Below are 20802 nucleotides of genomic sequence, written 5' to 3'. Positions count from 1 at the left end.
GGAAAATGGCAGAGGATGATCAGGATTAGCAGACCGGTCTGTAATGCTCGTTTGCAGTTCTTGGTAGCTATTCTTTTGTCCGAGCTCAACTACAGCCAGCAGTGTTCGAGCAACTTGAATCCAGACCGACCGCTGTCTCGCAAGAGTCACTGAGCAGAGCTACCACTGCAGCAGGGGGAGAGACAGTAGGAGGGGTGAGGAACTGCAATCACACAAAGCACAGTCATTACTCTCTCCTTAAAAAGGGACGGTTCACGCCATCACGTCAGAGTCTCCAAAAGTCTCCAAGAACGCAAGTATCTAGATTTTAAAAAAAAATAAAAAAAAGTTGCTCGGGGGTCTGAAATCTCACTAAATATGGCGACAAAGTCGCTAAGTAGGCAACACTGGCTTGGGAAACTCTAGCGCTCAGAGCTGAACTCGCTCAGAGCTGAACTCCTCATCAGTGTTTTTGAACTATCCGTTGCACCGCCATACGGAGCCCGGGACCTGACACGGGAAAAAAATAAATAAATTGTGGCCACGATATAGCTATAACGTGCGCACGAAATATTAATTAGTTCCCACGAAACACTAATTTGTTCCCACGAAATACCAATTTGTGGCCACGAAATACTAATTTGTGGCCACGAAATAAACATAACGTGCGCACGAAATACTTATTTGTGGCCACGAAATAGGTATAACGTGCGCACGAAATATTAAATGATAATAATATTATTCTTGGACAGCAGGGTAAGCAAATCGAGCGCACCTAAACTTCAGTAGCCTACGGGATATCTTCAAGGTAAGTTTCTTATTATGTTTTTGTTAATATCTTGTCGATATGTCCCACATTTAGACAGTTATTTTATCTACTACAACGGGTAGCTGCCGTCTCACCCGACTTTGTATCATCCTGTTACTATGCTCATCCCCAGCCTAAAGTAAAACTCAATCGCTGTATCCCTGTCCATTGTTGTTTAGCGCCTCTGTCAGAGAAGGTGCGCTCGATTTGCTTACCCAGCTGTCCAGGAATAATATTTTTATCATTTAATATTTCGTGCGCACGTTATACCTATTTCGTGGCCACAAATAAGTATTTCGTGCGCACGTCATGTTTATTTCGTGGCCACAAATTAGTACTTCGTGGGAACAAATTAGTGTTTCGTGGGAACGAATTAATATTTCGTGCGCACGTTATAGCTATATCGTGGCCACAATTTATTTATTTTTTCCCCGTGTCAGGTCCCGGGCTCCGTAATAACCACACGCGTTACTTCCGCATTCCAAAATTCCAACACAAGTCTCTGGAGGTGTCGCCACTCTTTTTCAAAGGCGCTGGTCATTGGGAGTGGGCCTTATTTCACACGCAGAAATCGGCCGACAGCTGACGGAAGTGGCGTGAGGTGTTGTTGACACGAGGGGTTTCCTGGGAAAGTATCAGCAGGACGCCATTTTGCTTGAATGAGAGGGAGAGCTCCAAAGGTTGCAGCTATTAAACAGCCCTACGTATTTTCAGGTATGAAACACTAGATCCTAAGTGTGTAACAATCAGTGTTACGGGAATATGTCATGGTAACTGATGTTGTCACTGCAACTAAATACTTCTGAGATAACTGTATATCGTGGTATTAGCTGAGGAGATAGCCATGGAGCTAGTTTAGTAACTGACAAGGAGTAGCCCAAATATATTTTGTTCTGCTGTACGGATAGATTTTACGAAAACTCTGAAAAACGAAGTTGTGTTGGGTAGATTAACGTTCGCTGTGTGCATATAGCCTTTATTTGAAGAGCTAGACGCACTTGTATGAGGACACATATTTGGCCAAACTGATTCTGATGTGAGCTTTGACTGTCAGCAGTGCAGCGTTGGCTTGTACTGCGAGCTAACGTTAGTTTTGGGAAAGGCGTTTGGCGTGACCTCCTTCTGCACGGGAAAACGGCTGCTTAACACAACGTACCATGAAGAAATTACCCAAATATATTTGTTTAAGACCAGATATGTTGTTGTCTGTAATTAATAACTCCAGAAATGACAAGAGAAGGCGTATGACGTAAGAAAGTAACGTTATCGTCCTGGTTTAGCTGGTTTAGATAGTATAAAGCAATGTCCATGTAAGATTTATCAAAATGTAGTTACTCATTCTTTATTTCTTTACTATTGTCAGTCTGCTTTAATTGGATCCAGAGCTTTATCAGACAGAAATGGGTGTGAGGGTGGTGGGCCTATTAACACCTTCCAGTTATTAAAGCAGTGCCACAGGAATCTATTTTGGGCCCAGTCCTGTTGTTCATTGATTTATTATTTAATAGTAACAGTAAAATAATTTCTGAAGCCACCTACAAGTCCCAACACTTGCATCCCTATTGAGACCGTTTTCATACCTGAATACAAAATAGTCAGTTTTGTGTGTATTGTTCTGTTCTGTGTGTCTTTGTTCTTTGTTGCATAATTTATTGTTTGGTGAAGTGGTAAACAGAGGTTTGCTGGAGAAAAGAATACTCAGCCAACTTACCCGGTTCAAGTACTGGCTAAATTAATTGAAACTATTTTTACAGTCATTGTGTAATATATGAAAGTTTTGCCCTCTCAAACTAAATATTGTCACATAGTAATAGATCCTCAATGTTTAATGATGTTTGCATTTGATGAGCAAATGCACCTTGATCTTAACTGCCTGTCCTTCACCCTGACTTTTTAGACACAATGGCAAGCCCAGGTAAAGACAACTACAGGATGAAGAGCTATAAGAACAAAGCATTGAATCCTCAAGAGATGCGTCGAAGAAGAGAAGAGGAAGGAATCCAGCTACGCAAACAAAAGAGAGAAGAGCAGGTAAACACTGTCTCATCCTGAACTTCTTGATTAAAATTTTTTTTATGTTAAATTTGTTGTATGAAACACGCTTAGCATTCAAGACAGACTTCCTTCTTTTCTTATTGCACCCTTAAATGTCCACATTCCCTCACTCCTTATTTTCTATATTGCACATCAATACCGAAGACATCAAAACAATTAAGGAACACCTATGGAATTTTTTAGTAGCCAAAAAAGGTGTAAACAAAGAAAAATATGTTTCATATTTTAGATTCTTCAGAGTAGCCACCTTTTGTTTGGATGACAGCTTTGTGAGGTAGTCACCAGGAATGTCTTGAAGGAGTTTCCATATATGCTGAGCAGTTGGGTTCAGGTCAGGTGATTGTGGAGGTAACGTCATCTGATGCAGCACTCCACCACTCTCCTTCTTGGTGAGATAGCCTTTACATGGGTGTGTTTTGGGTCATTGTCCTATTGAAAAACAAATTATGGTCTCAGATGGTGATCTGGGGTGCAGTTAACTGGCGATTACTGAGGCTTGTAACTGTAATGAATTTCACAGCAGAGGTAACTTGTGGTCCTCTTTTCCTAGCACTGTCCTCACGAGAACCAGTTTCATCACAGGGTTTGATGGTTTTTGCGGCTGCACTTAAAGATACATCCAAAATTCTTGAAATGTTGTGGATTAACTGACCTCGCTAATGGATTGTCATTTCTTTTTATTTAGTTGAGCGGTTCTTGCCATCATACAAATTGTTACAGAACTTCGGACTTTTTACTTTATACCAACACTACCTAGGCACAACACAACTGATTGTCTCAAATGCTGTCAGATGGCATTACAGTCCACTAATTAACTGTTGACAAGGCACAGCTCTTAATTGAAAACCATTCCAAGTAAATTTGTCATGAAGGTGGTTGAGAGAATGTCAATAGTGTGCAAAACTTTCATCAAGGCAAACAGTGGCTATTTGATGAATCTAAATATTCTAAACATCTAAAACATACTTTGCCTTGTTTAACAATTTTGTGTTTCCTGCATAATTCCAATGTTTTCTCTCATAGTTTTGATGTATTAATTTACAATGTAGAAAACAATAAAAATGCAGAAAACCATTGGAAAGTGTGTCCAAACATTTTGACTGGTACTGTATGTCTCAAAACATCAACAGTGGGAAATTTCAGATTCGGGGCATTTGGGTCCAATCAAGAGTAGGGAATATATTTCAAGTATTTGTCTGATTAATAAGTACAACAGTAGTATAGTTATTACGGCTGGTATGTTTATTGAAATGAAACTACTTGTATTTACCAATGTTGCCAGTCTATGAAAAGTCTTAAAACAATTGACATTGTGTTTCCGTTATTCAGGGTCTTAAATATTGTTAATTACAATTAAACCTATGTGCATTTTTTTCATATGTGCTGGTATGTTTAGTGTCCCAGTCATGTGACCTTGACTCTGTGCCAACAGCTGTTCAAGAGGAGAAATGTATGTGTATCTACAAATGATGAATCAATGCTGGAATGTCCAATCCAGGATCCAGACATCAGCTCCACAGTCCCCGTTTCAGGTGTAAGTGTTGGTTTACTGTAGTGTTCTTTCTTTAAATGTAGTTATCTGGCCTGTACTTGTAATTAAAGCCCCAATTTCAGACTTATCTTTCTAAGCTCACATTTTTTCTGTTAAATGTGATTGACTACATCCTGGACATGATAGCAATTTCTGAGATTTGTCTAATGTTGACATTTGTGCAGGAAGGGGTCATAACTCCAGACATGATTCAGATGATCTTCTCTGAAGACCCAGACCAGCAGCTAATTGCTACCCAGAAATTTAGGAAATTACTCTCCAAAGGTTTGTGTTCCATCCTGGACAACAAATATGTACATAATTTATTTGTTTGGAAGTTTAAGTAACAATCTCTTACTACTTTGCACCACCCTTTCACTGATTAAGATACAAGATATTTAACCAAAAGAAAAGAGTGCCAACTTTCCAAACTTGTGCTATGTCACAACTTGAACATTCTGAGATCTCTGCAAAAACACCACAGTATTGACCACTTAAGATGAAACTGTTAATTAAAGTCATTAAAAACAAATATAGAACATGAATTTTCTGTTTGAAGAATATATAAAGTTTGTGAACACTCAGATAAATTGACTTTTGCTCATCAATTGATCTGAACCACTGCCTTCTTTTAAATCTCTTTCATTCTTTGAACCGGGTTACATTACAGAGATGGTTTCTGTTCTGTTCCTCTGTACAGAGCCAAACCCACCCATAGATGAGGTCATTTCCACTGCTGGTGTTGTGAATCGTTTTGTGGAGTTCCTGCAGAGGAGTGAAAACTGCACATTACAGGTGAGAGCACAGTTGCCTATATAAATGAAGCTATGATTAGCATTGTTGTGCTAGCTACTGAAATATAGTAATTAGCTACAGTTCCTAGTTACCTCGTTAAAAAACAACTAAATCACTTTATTGTCTGCTTCTACCCAAACATTATGCATTGCTATGATAACTTTGTAATTTAGATGTAAACTTTGAAATGCTGCCATTGTTAATAGTGTTGTGTGATATGACCAAAATCGAATATCCTGGTTTCAGTTATCTCTGCTGCAGTGCACTCATTTTAAATAAAAAATGTATTTACTAAATAAATGTCCACGTGTAATCAAAAAACAAAACCGCAGCATCTCTTAGTGTTTGGTCCCAAAATTTACGCTTATGTATTGTTCACTTTAATTCTGAATACATTTTTTTTGTTTATTGGGACTTGTGAGTGTAGGCATCAGCTAATATCTAAAAATGTCAATATCCACCCAAGTAATTGGCCGGAGGTTGAGAGAGGTTGAGCTATCAGTAGAGCAACTGTTTTTTGGTGTCACTACTTTTTGCTAGCAGCTGAGTCAGCATTTCCATTTGACAAATCCAGAAAAGAATGCAGAGAAGTCAACGTTTTAATACACTTAAATTTGTAGAAATACCTATTTTAAATGGCTTTGTATACAATTATCCAATAGCACCTTTGAACCACAGTGTGTTTGTTAGGCTAATAGCAAATTGAAATGAACATGCTGAAACTTAAGTGTATGTATGTATATGTGTGTGTGTGTGTGTGTGTGTGTGTGTGTGTATGTATGTATATGTATATACGTATATATATGTATATATACACACACACACACACACACACATATGTTACAACTGAACAATTTTTTGTAAACCTTCCGGCTTATATAACAGTTCCTCTTCTTTACCAGCTGTACCTACCCACTGGTGAGTCCACATCAGCAGTTAGAGAGGAAGACTTATTGCTGTCTTCTTCGTTCTTTTAAACTTCACCCAGTGTTGATGGCAGGAATATTATTTATTTTAACTTGACAGATTTGTGTCCAGGCCGGTATTATTGTTACTTTTTAAGTCTACTGACTTCTGAAAGTGCTGTACAACACACGCCACATTCACCCATTCTCACACACTCACACACCAATGGCACAATGTTATGAGCAATTTGGGATTCATCTTGCTCAAGGACACATCAACATGCAGACTAAAGGAGCAAAGGAGAGGTTGGGTACCACCAACCTTCTGGTCAGTGGACAACCAGCCCCAGACACTTGTGAGGACAGTTTCAGGAGACAGAATCTCCCAGTTAAGAATTAATTGCTAAAGTATGGCCAGAGGGAGCGGACGGCACACTCCAGCACCAGTTCCAACAGACAGACTGGAGTATGTTTGCCACCTGGGCCACGCTGGACTCAGGATCCATTGACATTGACTCATATGCCTCCTCCATTCTGAATTACATTAACACATATGCTGACAACGTCACGACCCACAAACAGATAAGAACTTTTCCCAACCAGAAGCCTTAGATGAACTGTAAGGTCTGCCTCCTACCAAAGGAAGATGATGTTGCCTTCAGATCTGGCAACGCAGTGGCCTACAGCTCATCCAGAGCTAACCTGAAGTGGGGCATCAGGGAAGCTAAACACACTCACACTTCTGCCACCCTGACCCTGAACACCGGCGTCTCACAGGGCTGTGTGCTGAGCCCTCTCTTCCACTCCCTCTTCACCCACGACTGTGTGCCTGTGCATGGCTCCAACTCCATCATCAAGTTTGCAGATGACACCATGGTGATAGGCCTGATCAACAACAATGACGAGTCAGACTACAGGGATGAGATTCAGCAGCTGGTGATGTGGTGCAGCGACAACAGCCTGACCCTCAACACCAAGAAGACCAAGGAGCTCATCGTGGACTCAGGAAAACCAAAGGCTTCAGTCATACCCCCATTTACATCGACGGGGTTGAGGTTGAATGTGTCTCCAGCTTCAAGTTCGTGGGTGTCCACATCTCTGAGGACCTCTCCTAGACCTTCAACTCCTCCACTTTGATAAAGAAGGCTCAACAGCGCCTCTACTTCCTGAGGAGACTGAAGAAAGTTATCCTGGTTCGTCAAATCCTAGTTAACTTCTACTGCTGCACCATTGAGTGCATCCTGACCAACTGCATCTCAGTATGGTACGGCAGCTGCACAGCCTCCGAGCAGAAGGCTGCAACGGGTGGTGAAAACCGCCCAGCACATCACTGGTGCCCAGCTAACTGCCATCGAGGACCTCCAGCGCAAGCGGTGCCTGAGAAGGGCGCGCAGTATCAGCAGAGACCGCTCCCACGCCAACCATGGACTGTTTGCCCCCCTACCATCTGGTCTGAAGTTCAGGAGCCTCTGTTCCAGCAGGCACAGGAACAGCTTCTTCCCCAGAGCTGTTACCCTGCTGAACTCTGTCCCCCAGCAGATGACTATTTAATCAACAATTGATGTCATATATTCTCAACCTGCAGATTTTACCTGCACCTTTGAGTTTTTGTTATTTGTAACTTTGGCAACTTTCAAAAGTTGCACTCCAAACATAAATAGGTTCAGTAAGGATTCAGATTAAATAAGCAAATTTGATACTGGATTCAGATAGGATAAAATGCTTTCCTTAATCAGATTTTATTGTCACATACAATCATACACACAGTAGAATGTAGAGAAATTTAATCAGTGCATTTAATCCATCCCTGAGGAGTGGTCGGCTGCCAAAATGCGGTGCCCTGGGACCAACTCCAGCTCAAAGTCAGTGCCTTGGTCAAAGGCACTGTCAGGAGAATTAAGTATATCAAGGTTGTTTTTGATGGTGGGAGAATCAGGAGCCCCCTGGAGGAAACCCACAATTCCACAGTCAAAATATGCAAACTCCACAAAGAAAGGCCCTGCCCCTGCTGGTAATCTAACCTTTTAGTAGTGGGGCGACATTGTTAACCACTGAGTCACCGTGCTCCCAACCTGTAATTTCACTTCAGATGTATAGAACATATGTTCTATATTGCTTGATCCATTTATAATTGATCACCAAGTAAATGATTGCATGGGAAAGATGGTCAAGTTCCTGCTTCTTCTTGGTAATGGCAGCTGGATTGTATGAAATGCCATTTTTAAGTGTATTATTTGTTTGCTTCCAACAGTTTGAGGCAGCCTGGGCACTAACCAACATCGCTTCAGGTACCTTCCTGCACACCAAGGTGGTGATTGAAACAGGAGCTGTTCCCATTTTCATTGAGCTGCTGAACTCTGAGTATGAGGATGTCCAGGAACAGGTGAGAGCCTACAAGATAAGATATGGGCACAAGTGTCGTTATAGACCATAAAACAGTACTTGCAACTGTGACTCCAAAAAAGCTGGGATGGAACAGAATTAAAACAGAATGAAATAATTTGCAAATGAACTATGTTTACTGATAGTGGTTTCACAAAGTGTTCCCAAGCCTATGTTTTAAGACCCTTTTATACAATCATTTGTTTCACAAAGTGGTGTCTCTCTCCATCCTTGCTTGTGAATGACTGAGCCTTTTGAGGATGCCCCTTTCATAACCTAACATGATGCTATCACCTGTTACTAATGAACCTGTTTACCTGTGGAATGTTCCATACAGTTGTTTTTGGAGCATTCCATAACTTTCCAGTCTTTTGTTGCCCTTGTCCCAACTTGTATGAAACGCGTTACTGCTTGTCCGTCTCACTGCTCAGTTGATTTTTTTTAATCATCCTTAATTTCTTCAGTTGTCCTTCAGAATACTTCTTAACTGTTTTGTTACCCATGGTTTATTTTTAAGGAAAATTTTCCTTCTCTTTATCCACACAGAAGATAAAATATGATGATATAACATCTACTTGCTGAGTAATATCTAAACCTGGCTCATCAAGGGCATCACATGTGCTACATTTAAAACAACCTCTAAGTGCCTTAATATTATTGTCAGAGCAGACCTTAAATGTTTGACAGGTTGGTATGCAGGAGCAAGCAAAACAGAGTTATAATCAGTGGTAAACAGGCCCCAACAGAAGGAAAGATCTGTAAGCTCTGGGAACAGATATAACATTTGTCCAATACCGTATTGAGTAAGGTAGAATCAGAATCAGAAAAAGCTTTTTTGCCAAGTATGATTTTACACATACAAGGAATTTGTTGTGGTGAAGTTGGTGTATGACACATCTACTAAAAATAAGAGTACAAAATCTAACAATATAAATATATATACACAAGTCTGTTTTTTTGTTTGTTTTTTCCAGAAACAAAGTCTGTTTTTTCAGAAAGAAGTCCAAGCTGAGCGTTAATGTAATGCATAGAGTTGTGTCTATGTCAATGTGACAAGATGAGGCAGAGGTGGAGTGTGAAGAGTGTTGGGGAGTTCCGGGCCTTGTTGATAAGGCTGACAACAGACGGGAAAAAACTGTTCTTGTGGCGTGAGGTTTTGGTCCTGATGGACTGCAACCTCCTGCCAGAGGGGAGTGTCTCAAAGAGTTTGTGTCCGGGGTGAGAGGGATCAGCCACAATCTTTTCTGCACGTCTCAGGGTCCTGGAGGCGTACAGGTCCTGGAGAGATGGGAGATTGCTGCCAATCACCGTCTCTGCAGACCGAATGACACGCTGCAGTCTGCCCTTGTCCTTGACGGTAGCAGCAGTGTACCAGATGGTGATGGAGAAGGTGAGGATGGACTCAGTGATGGCTGTGTAGAAGTGCACCACCATTGTCTTTGGCAGGCTGAATTTCTTCAGCTGGCGTAGGAAGTACATCCTCTGCTGTGCTTTCTTGATGAGGGAGCTGATGTTCGGCTCCTGCTTGAGGTCCTGGGAGATGATTGTTCCCAGGAAGCAGAAAGACTCCACAGTGTCAATAGTGGAGTCACAGAGGGTGATGGAGGCAGGTGAGGCTGAGTTCTTCCTGTTGTCCAGAACCATCTCAACTGTCTTTAGAGCGTTGAGCTCCAGGTTGTTCTGGTTGCACCAGGTCACCAGATGGTCAACCTCCCACCTGTAGGCGGACTCGTCGCCATCAGAGATGAGTCCAATGAGGGTGGTGCAAACTTCAGGAGAACTTCAGGAGCTTGACAGACGGAGGTGCCTGGAGGTGCAGCTGATTGTGTACAGGGAGAAGAGCAGAGGAGAAAGAACACAGCCCTGGGGGGATCCAGTGCTGATGGTCTTTGCGTCGGAGACGTGTTTCCCCAGCTTCATGCACTGTTTAAGGTGGGCATTGGTGGAGGTGACTGGAGCTGGAGCTGTTCGGAGGTGTTGTGGGGGATGTTTGCTGGACTGTCCCTTTGTCTTTCAAAGCAGCAGTAGAACTGGTTCAGGTCGTTGGCTAGGCGTCGATCGTTGATGGAGTGGGGGGCTTTAGGCTTGTAGTTGGTGATCTGTCTGAGCCCTTTCCAGACAGATGCAGAGTCGTTAGCTGAGAACTGGTGTTGGAGCTTCTCAGAGTACAGTTGTTTAGCCCCTTTCCCCCTTTGCTAAACTTGTACTTCGACTGTTTGAATCTGTCTTTGTCCCCACTCCTGAAGGCCTCTTTCTTTGCCAACCTTAGCTGTCTGAGTTGGGCTGTGAACCAGGGTTTGTCGTTGTTGTAACTCACCCTGGTGCATGATGGAACACAGCAGTCCTCACAGAAGCTGATGTAAGACGTCACAGCCTCCGTGTACTCAACCTGACTGTTGGTAGCAGTCCTGAACACATCCCAGTCAGTAGAGTCCAAACACGCCTGGAGATCCTCCACAGCCTCGCTGGTCCACTTCCTTGATGTCCTCACTACAGGTTTGCAGAGCTTTACTTTCTGCCTGTACGCAGGACTCAGGTGTACCATGACGTGGTCGGAGTGGCCCAGTGCAGCACGGGGGACGGCGTGATAAGCATCCCTGACTGTGTTGTAACAGTGATCCAGAATATTCTGCTCTCTGGTCGGGCATTTGATAAACTGTCTGTATTTAGGGAGTTCGTGGGTGAGGTTACCTTTGTTAAAGTCACCAAGGACAATAACTAAAGAGTCCAGGTTGGTCCGCTCCACACACAGTATCTGGTCAGCGAGCATACGCTGTGCGTCCTCCACGTTGGCCTGCGGTTGGATGTAAACAGTGACCAGAATGAATAAAGCGAACTCACGGGGTGATTAAACCAGTCAATGTACTGATGATATGCACATAAAACATCGTACAGTGGAAAATGGTTGAAGTTGCCTAGTAGGAACTTAAGTAGACATATTGTCCATCTTGTTAACCATGACACCTTTAGCACTGCAGTCTTACACCACGTTTAGTTTATGTGTAAGCAGACACCACCACCTTTCTGCTTACCAGGGATGCTCTTGTCTCTGTCAAATTCCAAATCACAGTTTGTCTCAAGGGGCTGTAGAGTCTGCACAGCATAAGACCCCTCTGTCATTAGACCCTTGATGCGGCTAAGGAAAGCCCCATACACAAAAACCCTTTACCACTCTCCTGGAATGGACAGACATACAATAGATGTCTAGTGAAAAATAGATCGGGAAAAATTCACAATATATATTGATGTATGTACAATATATATTGATGACCAAAATACAGATATACAGCCCTGGAAAAAAGAGAGACCACTACAAAATTATCAGTTTCTCTGATTTTAGTATTTATAGGCAGGTGAGTAAAATGAACATTTTTGTTTTATTCTATAAACTGACACTTCTCCCAAATTCCAAATTAAAAATATTGTCATATAGAGCATTTATTGGCAGAAAATGACAAATGGTCAAAATAACAAAAAGGATGCAGTCTTTTCAGACCTCAAAAACCAAATTCATATTCATTTTTAAACAACACAATACTAATGTTTTAACTTAGGAAGAGTTCAGAAATCAGTATTTGGTGGAATAACCCTGATTTTCAATCACAGCTTTCATGCGTCTTGGCATGCTCTCCACCAGTCTTTCACATTGCTGTTGGGTGACTTTATGCAGTTCCTGGCACAAAAATTCAAGCAGCTCAGCTATGTTTGATGGCTTGTGACTATCCATCTTCCATTTGATCACATTCCAGAGGTTTTCAGTGGGGTTCAGGTCTGGAGATTGGTCTGGCCCTGACAGGGTCTTGATCTGGTGGTCCTTCATCCACACCTTGATTGATTTGTGTGGCATGGAGCATTGTCCTGCTGGATTCATGCGTCCTGCACAAAGGTGAATCTGCCCGATTCCAGCCTTGCTGAATCACCCCCAGATCAACACCGATCCTCCATCAAATTTCACAGTGGGTGCGAGACACTGTGGTTTGTAAGCCTCCCCAGGTCTCCCTCTAACCATTAGATGACCAGGTGTTGGGCAAAGCTGAAAGTTGGACTCATCAGAGAAGATGACCTTACTTCAGTCCTCTATGGTCCAATCCTTATGGTCTTTTGCAAACCTCAGCCTGGCTCCTCTTTGCCTCTCATTAATGAAGGGCTTTTTTCTAGCTTCACACGACTTGAGCCCTGCCCCTAGGAGCCTGTTTTGAACCGTTCTCACTGTGCACTTCACCCCAGCTGCCATTTGCCATTCTTTTTGTAGGTCACCTAATGTCATCCTACGGTTGCTGAATGACATTCGAATGAGTTGACGGTCATCTCGGTCAGTGGAGAGTTGTTTTCGCCCTCTGCTGGTCTGTAGCTTTGTTGTCCCCAATGTCTGCTGCTTGACATTGTTCTTCTGAACTGCTGTCTTACAAATTTTAAGGATGGAAGCAACCTGAGGCTCACCGTATCCCTCTGTCAGTAAAGCCAGAATTGAACGCTTCTTTTCCCCACTCAAAACTTTTCTTTTCAACTCTTTGGCATGGTCAATAGTTATTTTTTGATTCCAATTACTTTTGAGGTACTACTAGCACTGTTTTTGCCATCCAGCTTGTCCTATGGCAAGAGGATAGTGATGACACAGCAGTGGATTTTATACTTTTCGTTATTAAATTAGATTTGGTTCAGGTGATCACCGAATGAGTACCCCATTAAACAGAATGAGGTGTGCTTGTATTGGAATTCAACAGACTGGAATGGAATGCTGTCATATATGTAGAGATGCTGATTTCAGAAAAATCTGCAGTGGTCTCTTAATTTTTTCCAGAGCTGTATGTAGATAAGAAAATATAAGTGAAGAGCATGGCTGAGTCACATCGGTGCAACAAATCCTTCAACATACATATCTGAAGAGCGACCCTTCCTACTTTTGAAGACAAAATGATAAAAAGATAAGATAATAATTAGTATTGAATCAATTAGATAAATACAGATAACAAAATAATTGTATAATTGAAGGAAAAAAGAACAGACAAAAGAACAGGTGATAAACAAAATCAACTTGTCAGCCTAACTTTAAGCACCCCAAAAGGTCCAAGATATATGTGCCTGTACATTGTTACATCAGTACACATTTACTTATTCATACATACAGCTGTATGTACAGCTAATGTACAGTTTCGACTTACACACAACTGTATGCATATGCATGCATACACCCACCCTTCAACAATCCACACTTATCTACATCCAGTCATACTTCCAGCACTCTGGGGCCAGTGGAAAAGATTGTTGCGTGTTTCAAAGTGAGACATGAGAGGGTGCCATTGTTTGTAATTTTTTTCAGTTGAGCCACAGACCGCAAATTTTATCTTTTCCATTTTCAGAAATAGGTGGAGAATTTGCCAATGAACTATTAAAGAGGCAAACAAGATTACATTTGTTTATTTAGCGATCATTCTGACACCCTCCTCAGGGATACCAAAGATGGCAATCTGAGGCAATAGGTTCAAATCAGTTCTAGTATCTCTGATATAAGATCAGAAAAGACCTCCAAGCTTGGGCATGACTAGAATATAGGATTCAAATCTGCTGGTGTCTGCTCTGTAACAAATATCAGAGAGGGCCTCAGAGATCTTCAATAATCTAGCTTTGCAAAGTTGGATCCTATGGGATTAGGAGTTTTGAAAGGCAGAAAGTCACATCATAATCCTAACAGCCCTCAGAGTTCACTGATAGCAGGACATTTTCACTTGGACACTGAGGTGTGTTGACTGTGAGTTGTGTTTCAGGCAGTGTGGGCGCTGGGGAACATCGCAGGAGACAACGCTGAGTGCAGAGACTACGTGCTCAACTGTGGCATTCTGTCGTCTCTACAACAGTAAGTGTCTTTAGTGTCTAGTGTCACTTTAGTGTTTAGTGTCACTCTGTCTGAGTGTGGAAAATATTATAACCACTGAAACCTGTGCTGTCATATCCAGGCTACTCGCCAAGTCCAACCGTCTCACAACAACCCGCAATGCAGTGTGGGCTCTGTCCAACCTCTGCAGAGGAAAGAACCCACCACCGGATTTTGCCAAGGTGAATCAACGTGTCATAACTAAATTGGAATGCTGGAGCCCATTTCCCTTATTTCTGCTTGCACCATTAATTCTTGAGTTGTTCATTCAGCTCTGGTATTAAACTGCCTGTGTCTTTGTTATCTTTGTCTCCGGTGTGTGTCAGGTGTCTCCTTGTCTAAGTGTGTTGTCCAGGCTTCTGTTCAGCAGTGATCCAGATGTGCTGGCTGATGCTTGCTGGGCTCTGTCCTATTTGTCTGACGGTCCTAATGAAAAGATCCAGACAGTCATTGACTCTGGGGTGTGCCGCAGACTAGTGGAGCTGCTCATGTAAGGAACTGGCAGGTCCACGCTATCACGTAGGCTCAAATGTGTGTGACAGGGCATGACCAGGTGTCCTGTTATGGTAAAATTATAGGCAAGGTAGATGTGACTCAATTATTTTCTCTTTGGACACCTCAGTTTGCATTAGCATGTTTATACTGAAAAAGCATAAACATCCTCCTCCTATAAGTCATCCTCTTTTAATTGTCTGTTGTCAGTATAACATTTGGGTTCATTTCAGTGGTAAGTTACCTCGTATGTATGAGTGTGAAGCAGAGTATCATTGCTGTGATTGCCTGCAGTTTAATGTACCTTTCACACTGCTATAGAGTAGTGATTTAACTGTGAGCTGGAACTATATTTAAAGGAACATCCTGGTGTATTTCCCATAAATGTGACTGTATGGGTCATGACAACTTTGCACTTGCTCTCGCCACCTCTATTGTAGAGACTGGGGTAAACACAAAACTCGCACAAAACAACATGTATTGGGTAAAACTGTGAGAAACTCCTACAACTTTCCAAATAAACCTGACTTGTAGGTGACTCATTTTAAATTTTTGTCTGTGAGTCTGGTTCAAAGTGGACACAGAAGGTAACACCCTGGAATGGACATGTTGGCTAACTGTATAGGGAAACACATCTGTGGCAGCTTGCTGACTGTTTCTCTTAATTAACATAATGATTGTAATGGTGAATCATTGTAGGTCAAGAGCCAAGTGTTTAAAGATTTATTAATGTGAAAATCTGCTTTATTTGGGAAGTTGTGAGATGTTTACACACCATGACCTAATATAAGCTGTTTGGTGCAAGTGTTCATTTCGCTGAATATCTACAAGAGAGCTGGTGAGAGCAAAATTAACATGACCTATCCAGTCACAATAGCAAATAGTAATGGGAAATACTAAATAGGTAGTATATATAGTTTGAATTATACTGAAATTTCCCTTTAAAGTGTTCATCTAATAAACAAGTATGTTTGTGGCCACAGTGCAATTGTCTTGAATTGAAATAGTTAGTGTTTCTGCTGGTTTTTTTTTTGTTTTTGTTTTTTTTTCAGTGGAAAGCCCTTAATCTGAATTCATTTTTGCCCGGTTACGAGCAGAGCACAAATGAAGATGTTCATTATTGGACACACTAAACAACACACAATTTCAGTTTCTCAATGTTTTGGCATGAAAACTGTCAAAATCTAAGAAATTGAATATTTGCACAAAATTTTCACGAGTAGTAGCTTTTGCTGTAATCTCAACTCTGTACACTGTGTGAATGTTTGTTTTTTTATAGGCACAGTGACTATAAGGTTGTTTCTCCTGCTTTACGTGCAGTGGGCAACATTGTAACAGGAGATGACATCCAGACTCAGGTAGTGGCTCAGTTACTCACAGTAGACACTAATTCCCTCACTTTTTGTCCTCACTGATCTATTTGCAAGGGATCATACACAGTACTAGTTGTAAATGATGCCATATGATGTCTGTTTGTATGTTTGTCATCTCAGGTAATCTTGAACTGTTCAGCACTACCATGTTTACTCCACCTCCTTAGCAGTCCAAAGGAGTCCATCAAGAAGGAGGCATGCTGGACAGTCTCCAACATCACAGCAGGAAACAGGGCTCAGATTCAGGTAAAGGTAGCTTCACCTGAGTGTAGTGTGTTGTCTGGAGAAGGGCTGCTGTTGTGTGTCTGTGTAGCTGACAATATTTCTTCTCTTGTCAGAATGTGATTGATGCCAACATCTTCCCAGTACTTATTGAGATCCTTCAGAAGGCTGAGTTCCGTACGAGGAAGGAGGCAGCATGGGCAATTACTAACGCCACCTCTGGTGGCACTCCTTCACAAATAAGGTACATTTACCAGTCCTAAACAACACTGGTTGTCTCTGATGTACTGAACACTGAGAATTCTTCCCTCATGGATAACAGGGAACATGATTGTAGGAATGTAGCAATGATGTTCCTGAGCTCAGCCACAGTTGGAACCAGACCAAGATTAACACAGACAGTCAAGAGACATGCTTTGATCTGCCTGTTAGTAATATTTTGACATTAAACAGGCTTGTATTTATAGATTGAAATTTGAAATGGTTGAAACCAATTTATAGAAATAAATTGAATATAAATTGAAATACATTATTCAGCACTTCTCTTTGTGAGAACAGGTATCTGGTGTCTCTGAATGCCATCAAGCCCATGTGTGACCTGCTGACAGTGATGGACTCAAAGATAGTGCAGGTATCTCTGAATGGTCTGGAGAACATCTTAAGGCTGGGAGAACAGGAGGCCAAACAAAACGGAACAGGCATCAACCCATACTGTGCTCTTATTGAGGAGGCTTACGGTACAGCTCTGCAACATCACACTAACATCATAACTAACATGCCAACACTGTATTAAATGTGTCACTTACACCAATACCTTCAATCAGTTTTAACACGACAACAGTTTACGCATTTTGATGCTGGTTCCGAGGCAGAAATGCATCACAATTTTGTTCTGGTTTTATAATCTGATAAGCCTGAGTTGCTAGTTTTCTTCTTATATTACACTTGTTATAGTCTCTGGTTGAGACCAACACCAATTAATCAATCCAGTAACTGAGATATAACTGGTACATAACACATGCATCTTTTGATTGAAATTATTGAACGACAACATAATTGAACAGTTGAATATCCAATAATTGTAAAATATGTACTTATAATACAATATGTAATCTGTGTTTAAATTTTACATTTTTTTTTCATCCTACCCTACCTTTTAAAAGGATATGGCTGGTCATTTCTTATAATATAAACCATCCATTTCACCAATAAAAAGTGTAAAAACAACATACATACAAGAATGTCTGAAGCTTGATACATTAAAATGAGTTCCACTCCCACTTTATATTGTTACTGCAGCATAAATTACAAGATAAAGTAAACAAAGAAGCACATACTAAGTTTTGAGTGTTGAATTGTTCTCATGTAGTCTAAAATTTATTTGTAATTGCTTTCACCCCTTCAGCATCAGCATCATTTAAAGTCATCCTGACCATCCAAAGTGTGACAAATAGCTGTGGAAACTACAGACAACTCTGAGGTGTCAGCGCCACTACCCACATGTAAAATGAAACATCTGTATCATTCAGCCTGGCTTTTTCCAGGCACTTAACATCCACACCTTAACTCACAATTAGAAATATTTAGTTAGTCCTGTCTTGTAGTGGACAGTTATGTTTCACAACATTGTTTTGTTCAAACTTAGCCTAGTGATAATGTAAGCATTTATAAAACTGAAATTTAGTAGTCCTTATGTATGTGCATTAGTTGTTGCTAAATATTTACACCTAGTTATTAACAGCTACCTACAAAACAATTTTCCGACTACAAGAATAAAAATGCAACATATGGCTGCTTGGAGTGATTGAGCAAAATGAAAATGGACATCATATTCATCATCAACAGGTCTTACATGACAGGCTACACCCACCATCTTTACGATAATGTGGATCTTCTGCTGAAATGTGATGGTGCAGTTGACTTCCTCGTTTATATCATCAGATTCTCTCTGGATGCTGCCACAGATGTTAGTAACCATTTAACACATAACTAAAGGCTTTAGTAGCAAAGACATCATTTACGTTTGACTGATGCCACCCAATTTAGCAACTCACTAGTTATGAAGAATTCAAAATCTACTCGACACACAAACTAAGTGACAGATTCAGTCCAGTCCAGGTCATATAACAAACAAATTGTTTGATTTGTTGTAAAATCACTAACAGTGCATGTTTTGCTCCTTAATGCTGCTTTAAACAAGTTCTTAAATCAAACAACTAGGATAGAACTTGTGTATGTTTGGTCGCACCCCTTCAGGCCTGGACAAGATTGAGTTCCTGCAGAGCCACGAGAACCAGGAGATTTACCAGAAGGCCTTTGACCTGATCGAACACTACTTCGGTGTCGAGGAAGAGGATGCCAACTTGGCTCCACAGGTGGACCAGAGTCAAGGCCAGTTTGTCTTTCAGCAACAGGAAGGCCCCATGGAGGGTTTCCAACTTTAACCCTGTCCCACCTCCACAGCTCAATCTTCTTCCTGGTCTCTAAATCTCTGGCAGAGACAGCAGCCTACGGGCCAGCAAACTCTCCTTGGACCTCACTTCCTCTCTGCTGGGCCAGCTCCACCAGCTCCTCCCCAGACCATCACTTCTGCTATGTCCTCACAATAACACCTACTCTGGAGAGATTTGTGCATGTGGGAATGAGAAGTGAGAGCACATTGATGCTGTTTGAGACTGGGGGGGGCCTGAATGGAATGCTCAGCTTTGCTGGCTTCCATCCTCCTGATGCGATGTGTATGCCATGGAAAGCCAATTCTCCTGTTTCTTTAGTGCTACAGATTGATGCTCCTTTGACTTCCTGTGATATTTTTATCATTCTAAATGAGGTTAATGATATTTGTTACAATTAGAAACTGATGTCTCCAAATCAGCATCCATATCCCTTCTTAATGTGAAACTACCTCTTCAGTCTTTAGAAAGAAACCGCAAGGAAGGAAGGAAAAGCTATAAATGAACAGATAAAACATCAGACTAATGTTTTTTTTTCCCTTTCCCTATGGCAAGAATCCAATCTTGACTAAAATGTTGGTGTTCAGATTCAGATTGTAGTGGTTGACCTCGCTGTAGGCAGGTAGTGGATGTAAATACCGTACTACTGTACATCCCAGTGTTGCCATTCTTTAAGTCTGAAGCAGCTGCACATGCTCTCTGGACTCTTTCTTCTCTCCTCTTATTTTAAAAGGACGTGATGAGCACCTGGAGACTCTGGTTCTTCTATTTATTTGTCTTTTGAGAGCTGTGGTGGAGCTCTTCTTTCTTTTCTCCACCCTCAGCCTTTGACTGGAGGCAACTGCTTCTTGGATTATGTGACTGTCCAACTGGCCCAAGTTAGTTTGAAATCTGTGAATGTTGGCTATTCACTTGTGTTTTGCTGCTTATTTTAAATGTTCTTTATTTCAGAAAGCAGTATCGGGGCAAAAAGGGTGCTGTCTATGTTACATGATGCAGTGTGTGCAACAGTATTGCTCGGTAAATGATATTTTTGTTTCCGTTTTGTAGTTTGTCATTCTGAACTAGCAACATAATGTCTTAAATTATTTTTTCTGTCTGCAAACATTTCTTTGATGTGATGGGATTAATTGACTGACTTGGGGTTTTGTATATTATATATACATGTCAGAAAGTGTAAAGTATTTAAGTGGCTGTGGGAAGATGTGATATGCAATTATGTTTTCGGATTGATATGCAGTTTGTAGTAATTCCAGTCCATCACTGCTTCTCCTTTATACAACCTTGAAAGTTTTTTATTTTGAGTAGGTTTGCCTCATCTGAGATTTTGTCTCATTTGCTTTGATTTTTATTTTTTCATGTTCTGATTTTGTGGTTGAAGTCTTACAATGGAAGCACAGTGTTTTGTTTTCCTACCTGTGGCTCTACCCCTGAACCAGACAGTTTTTCCAATATGTGCACATTTGATAACAGTAATTGGTGGAGAACCAAACATGAAATCAATCTATATTCATCTCAAATGGAAAATATTTGTATGCAGAAATTACATCAAGCATATTCAGTCATGTATAGTTTTCTAATATTTCTGGTTTGTATGATTGTACATAATTTTTTAGGTTTTGGTAGTGTTTTTGTTGTCTCCTGTTTAGGAATTAATTTGCTGTGTGCTTGTGGCTCTCAGTAGAAATTGCGTGTTAGATAGAACTCCAGCAGCCTGTGTACAGGAGTGAATTACTGTATGCAGCCACAATCTGTGGTTCCTAACATTGACTGGATCACAGGTTTGACAGTGAAGCCAGGAGTCAGGCTGTTTGTAGTCATGCCTGGTTCTTCCTTGTGGGGAGTGCCCACATACACTGTGCAACAAGAATTAATAAATTGATCCGTTGGATACAAACCATACACACTTGCATTACTGCTTTTTTGGCTTTCAGAAAG

General features: G+C 41.2%; 1 protein-coding gene across 2 annotated transcripts; it reads left to right on the top strand.

Annotated features, from left to right (window-relative positions):
* The first annotated feature begins 1392 nt into the window (after positions 1-1392).
* kpna5 (karyopherin alpha 5 (importin alpha 6)) lies at positions 1393-20766 on the top strand. Of its 2 annotated transcripts, none has more exons than XM_076736660.1 (14): positions 1393-1501; positions 2685-2818; positions 4275-4376; positions 4559-4658; positions 5074-5168; positions 8325-8456; positions 14221-14309; positions 14410-14509; positions 14654-14817; positions 16099-16177; positions 16313-16438; positions 16531-16658; positions 16973-17151; positions 18671-20766. In XM_076736660.1, the coding sequence occupies exons 1-14, from the start codon at positions 1447-1449 to the stop codon at positions 18856-18858; spliced, it is 1671 nt and encodes a 556-aa protein (XP_076592775.1). In that variant the 5' UTR covers positions 1393-1446; the 3' UTR covers positions 18859-20766. The 2 variants fall into 2 exon arrangements, with proteins under 2 accessions (XP_076592775.1, XP_076592774.1); XM_076736659.1 differs by having other exon boundaries at positions 16952-17151.
* Positions 20767-20802: the final 36 nt, after the last annotated feature.

Source organism: Chaetodon auriga, chromosome 8, assembly GCF_051107435.1.
Source record: "Chaetodon auriga isolate fChaAug3 chromosome 8, fChaAug3.hap1, whole genome shotgun sequence".
NCBI classification, from domain to species: Eukaryota; Metazoa; Chordata; class Actinopteri; order Chaetodontiformes; family Chaetodontidae; genus Chaetodon; species Chaetodon auriga.
Note: the sequence above shows the minus strand (reverse complement) of the source record. Positions and strands in the feature narration are given on the sequence as shown.

Excerpts from the sequence above, each read along its gene's own strand:
- kpna5 (XM_076736659.1), top strand. The coding sequence starts at position 1,447 with ATGAGAGGGAGAGCTCCAAAGGTTGCAGCTATTAAACAGCCCTACGTA. Across the intron at positions 5,169-8,324 it reads GTGAAAACTGCACATTACAG|TTTGAGGCAGCCTGGGCACT; the intron begins GTGAGAGCACAG and ends TGCTTCCAACAG. Across the intron at positions 8,457-14,220 it reads ATGAGGATGTCCAGGAACAG|GCAGTGTGGGCGCTGGGGAA; the intron begins GTGAGAGCCTAC and ends GTTGTGTTTCAG.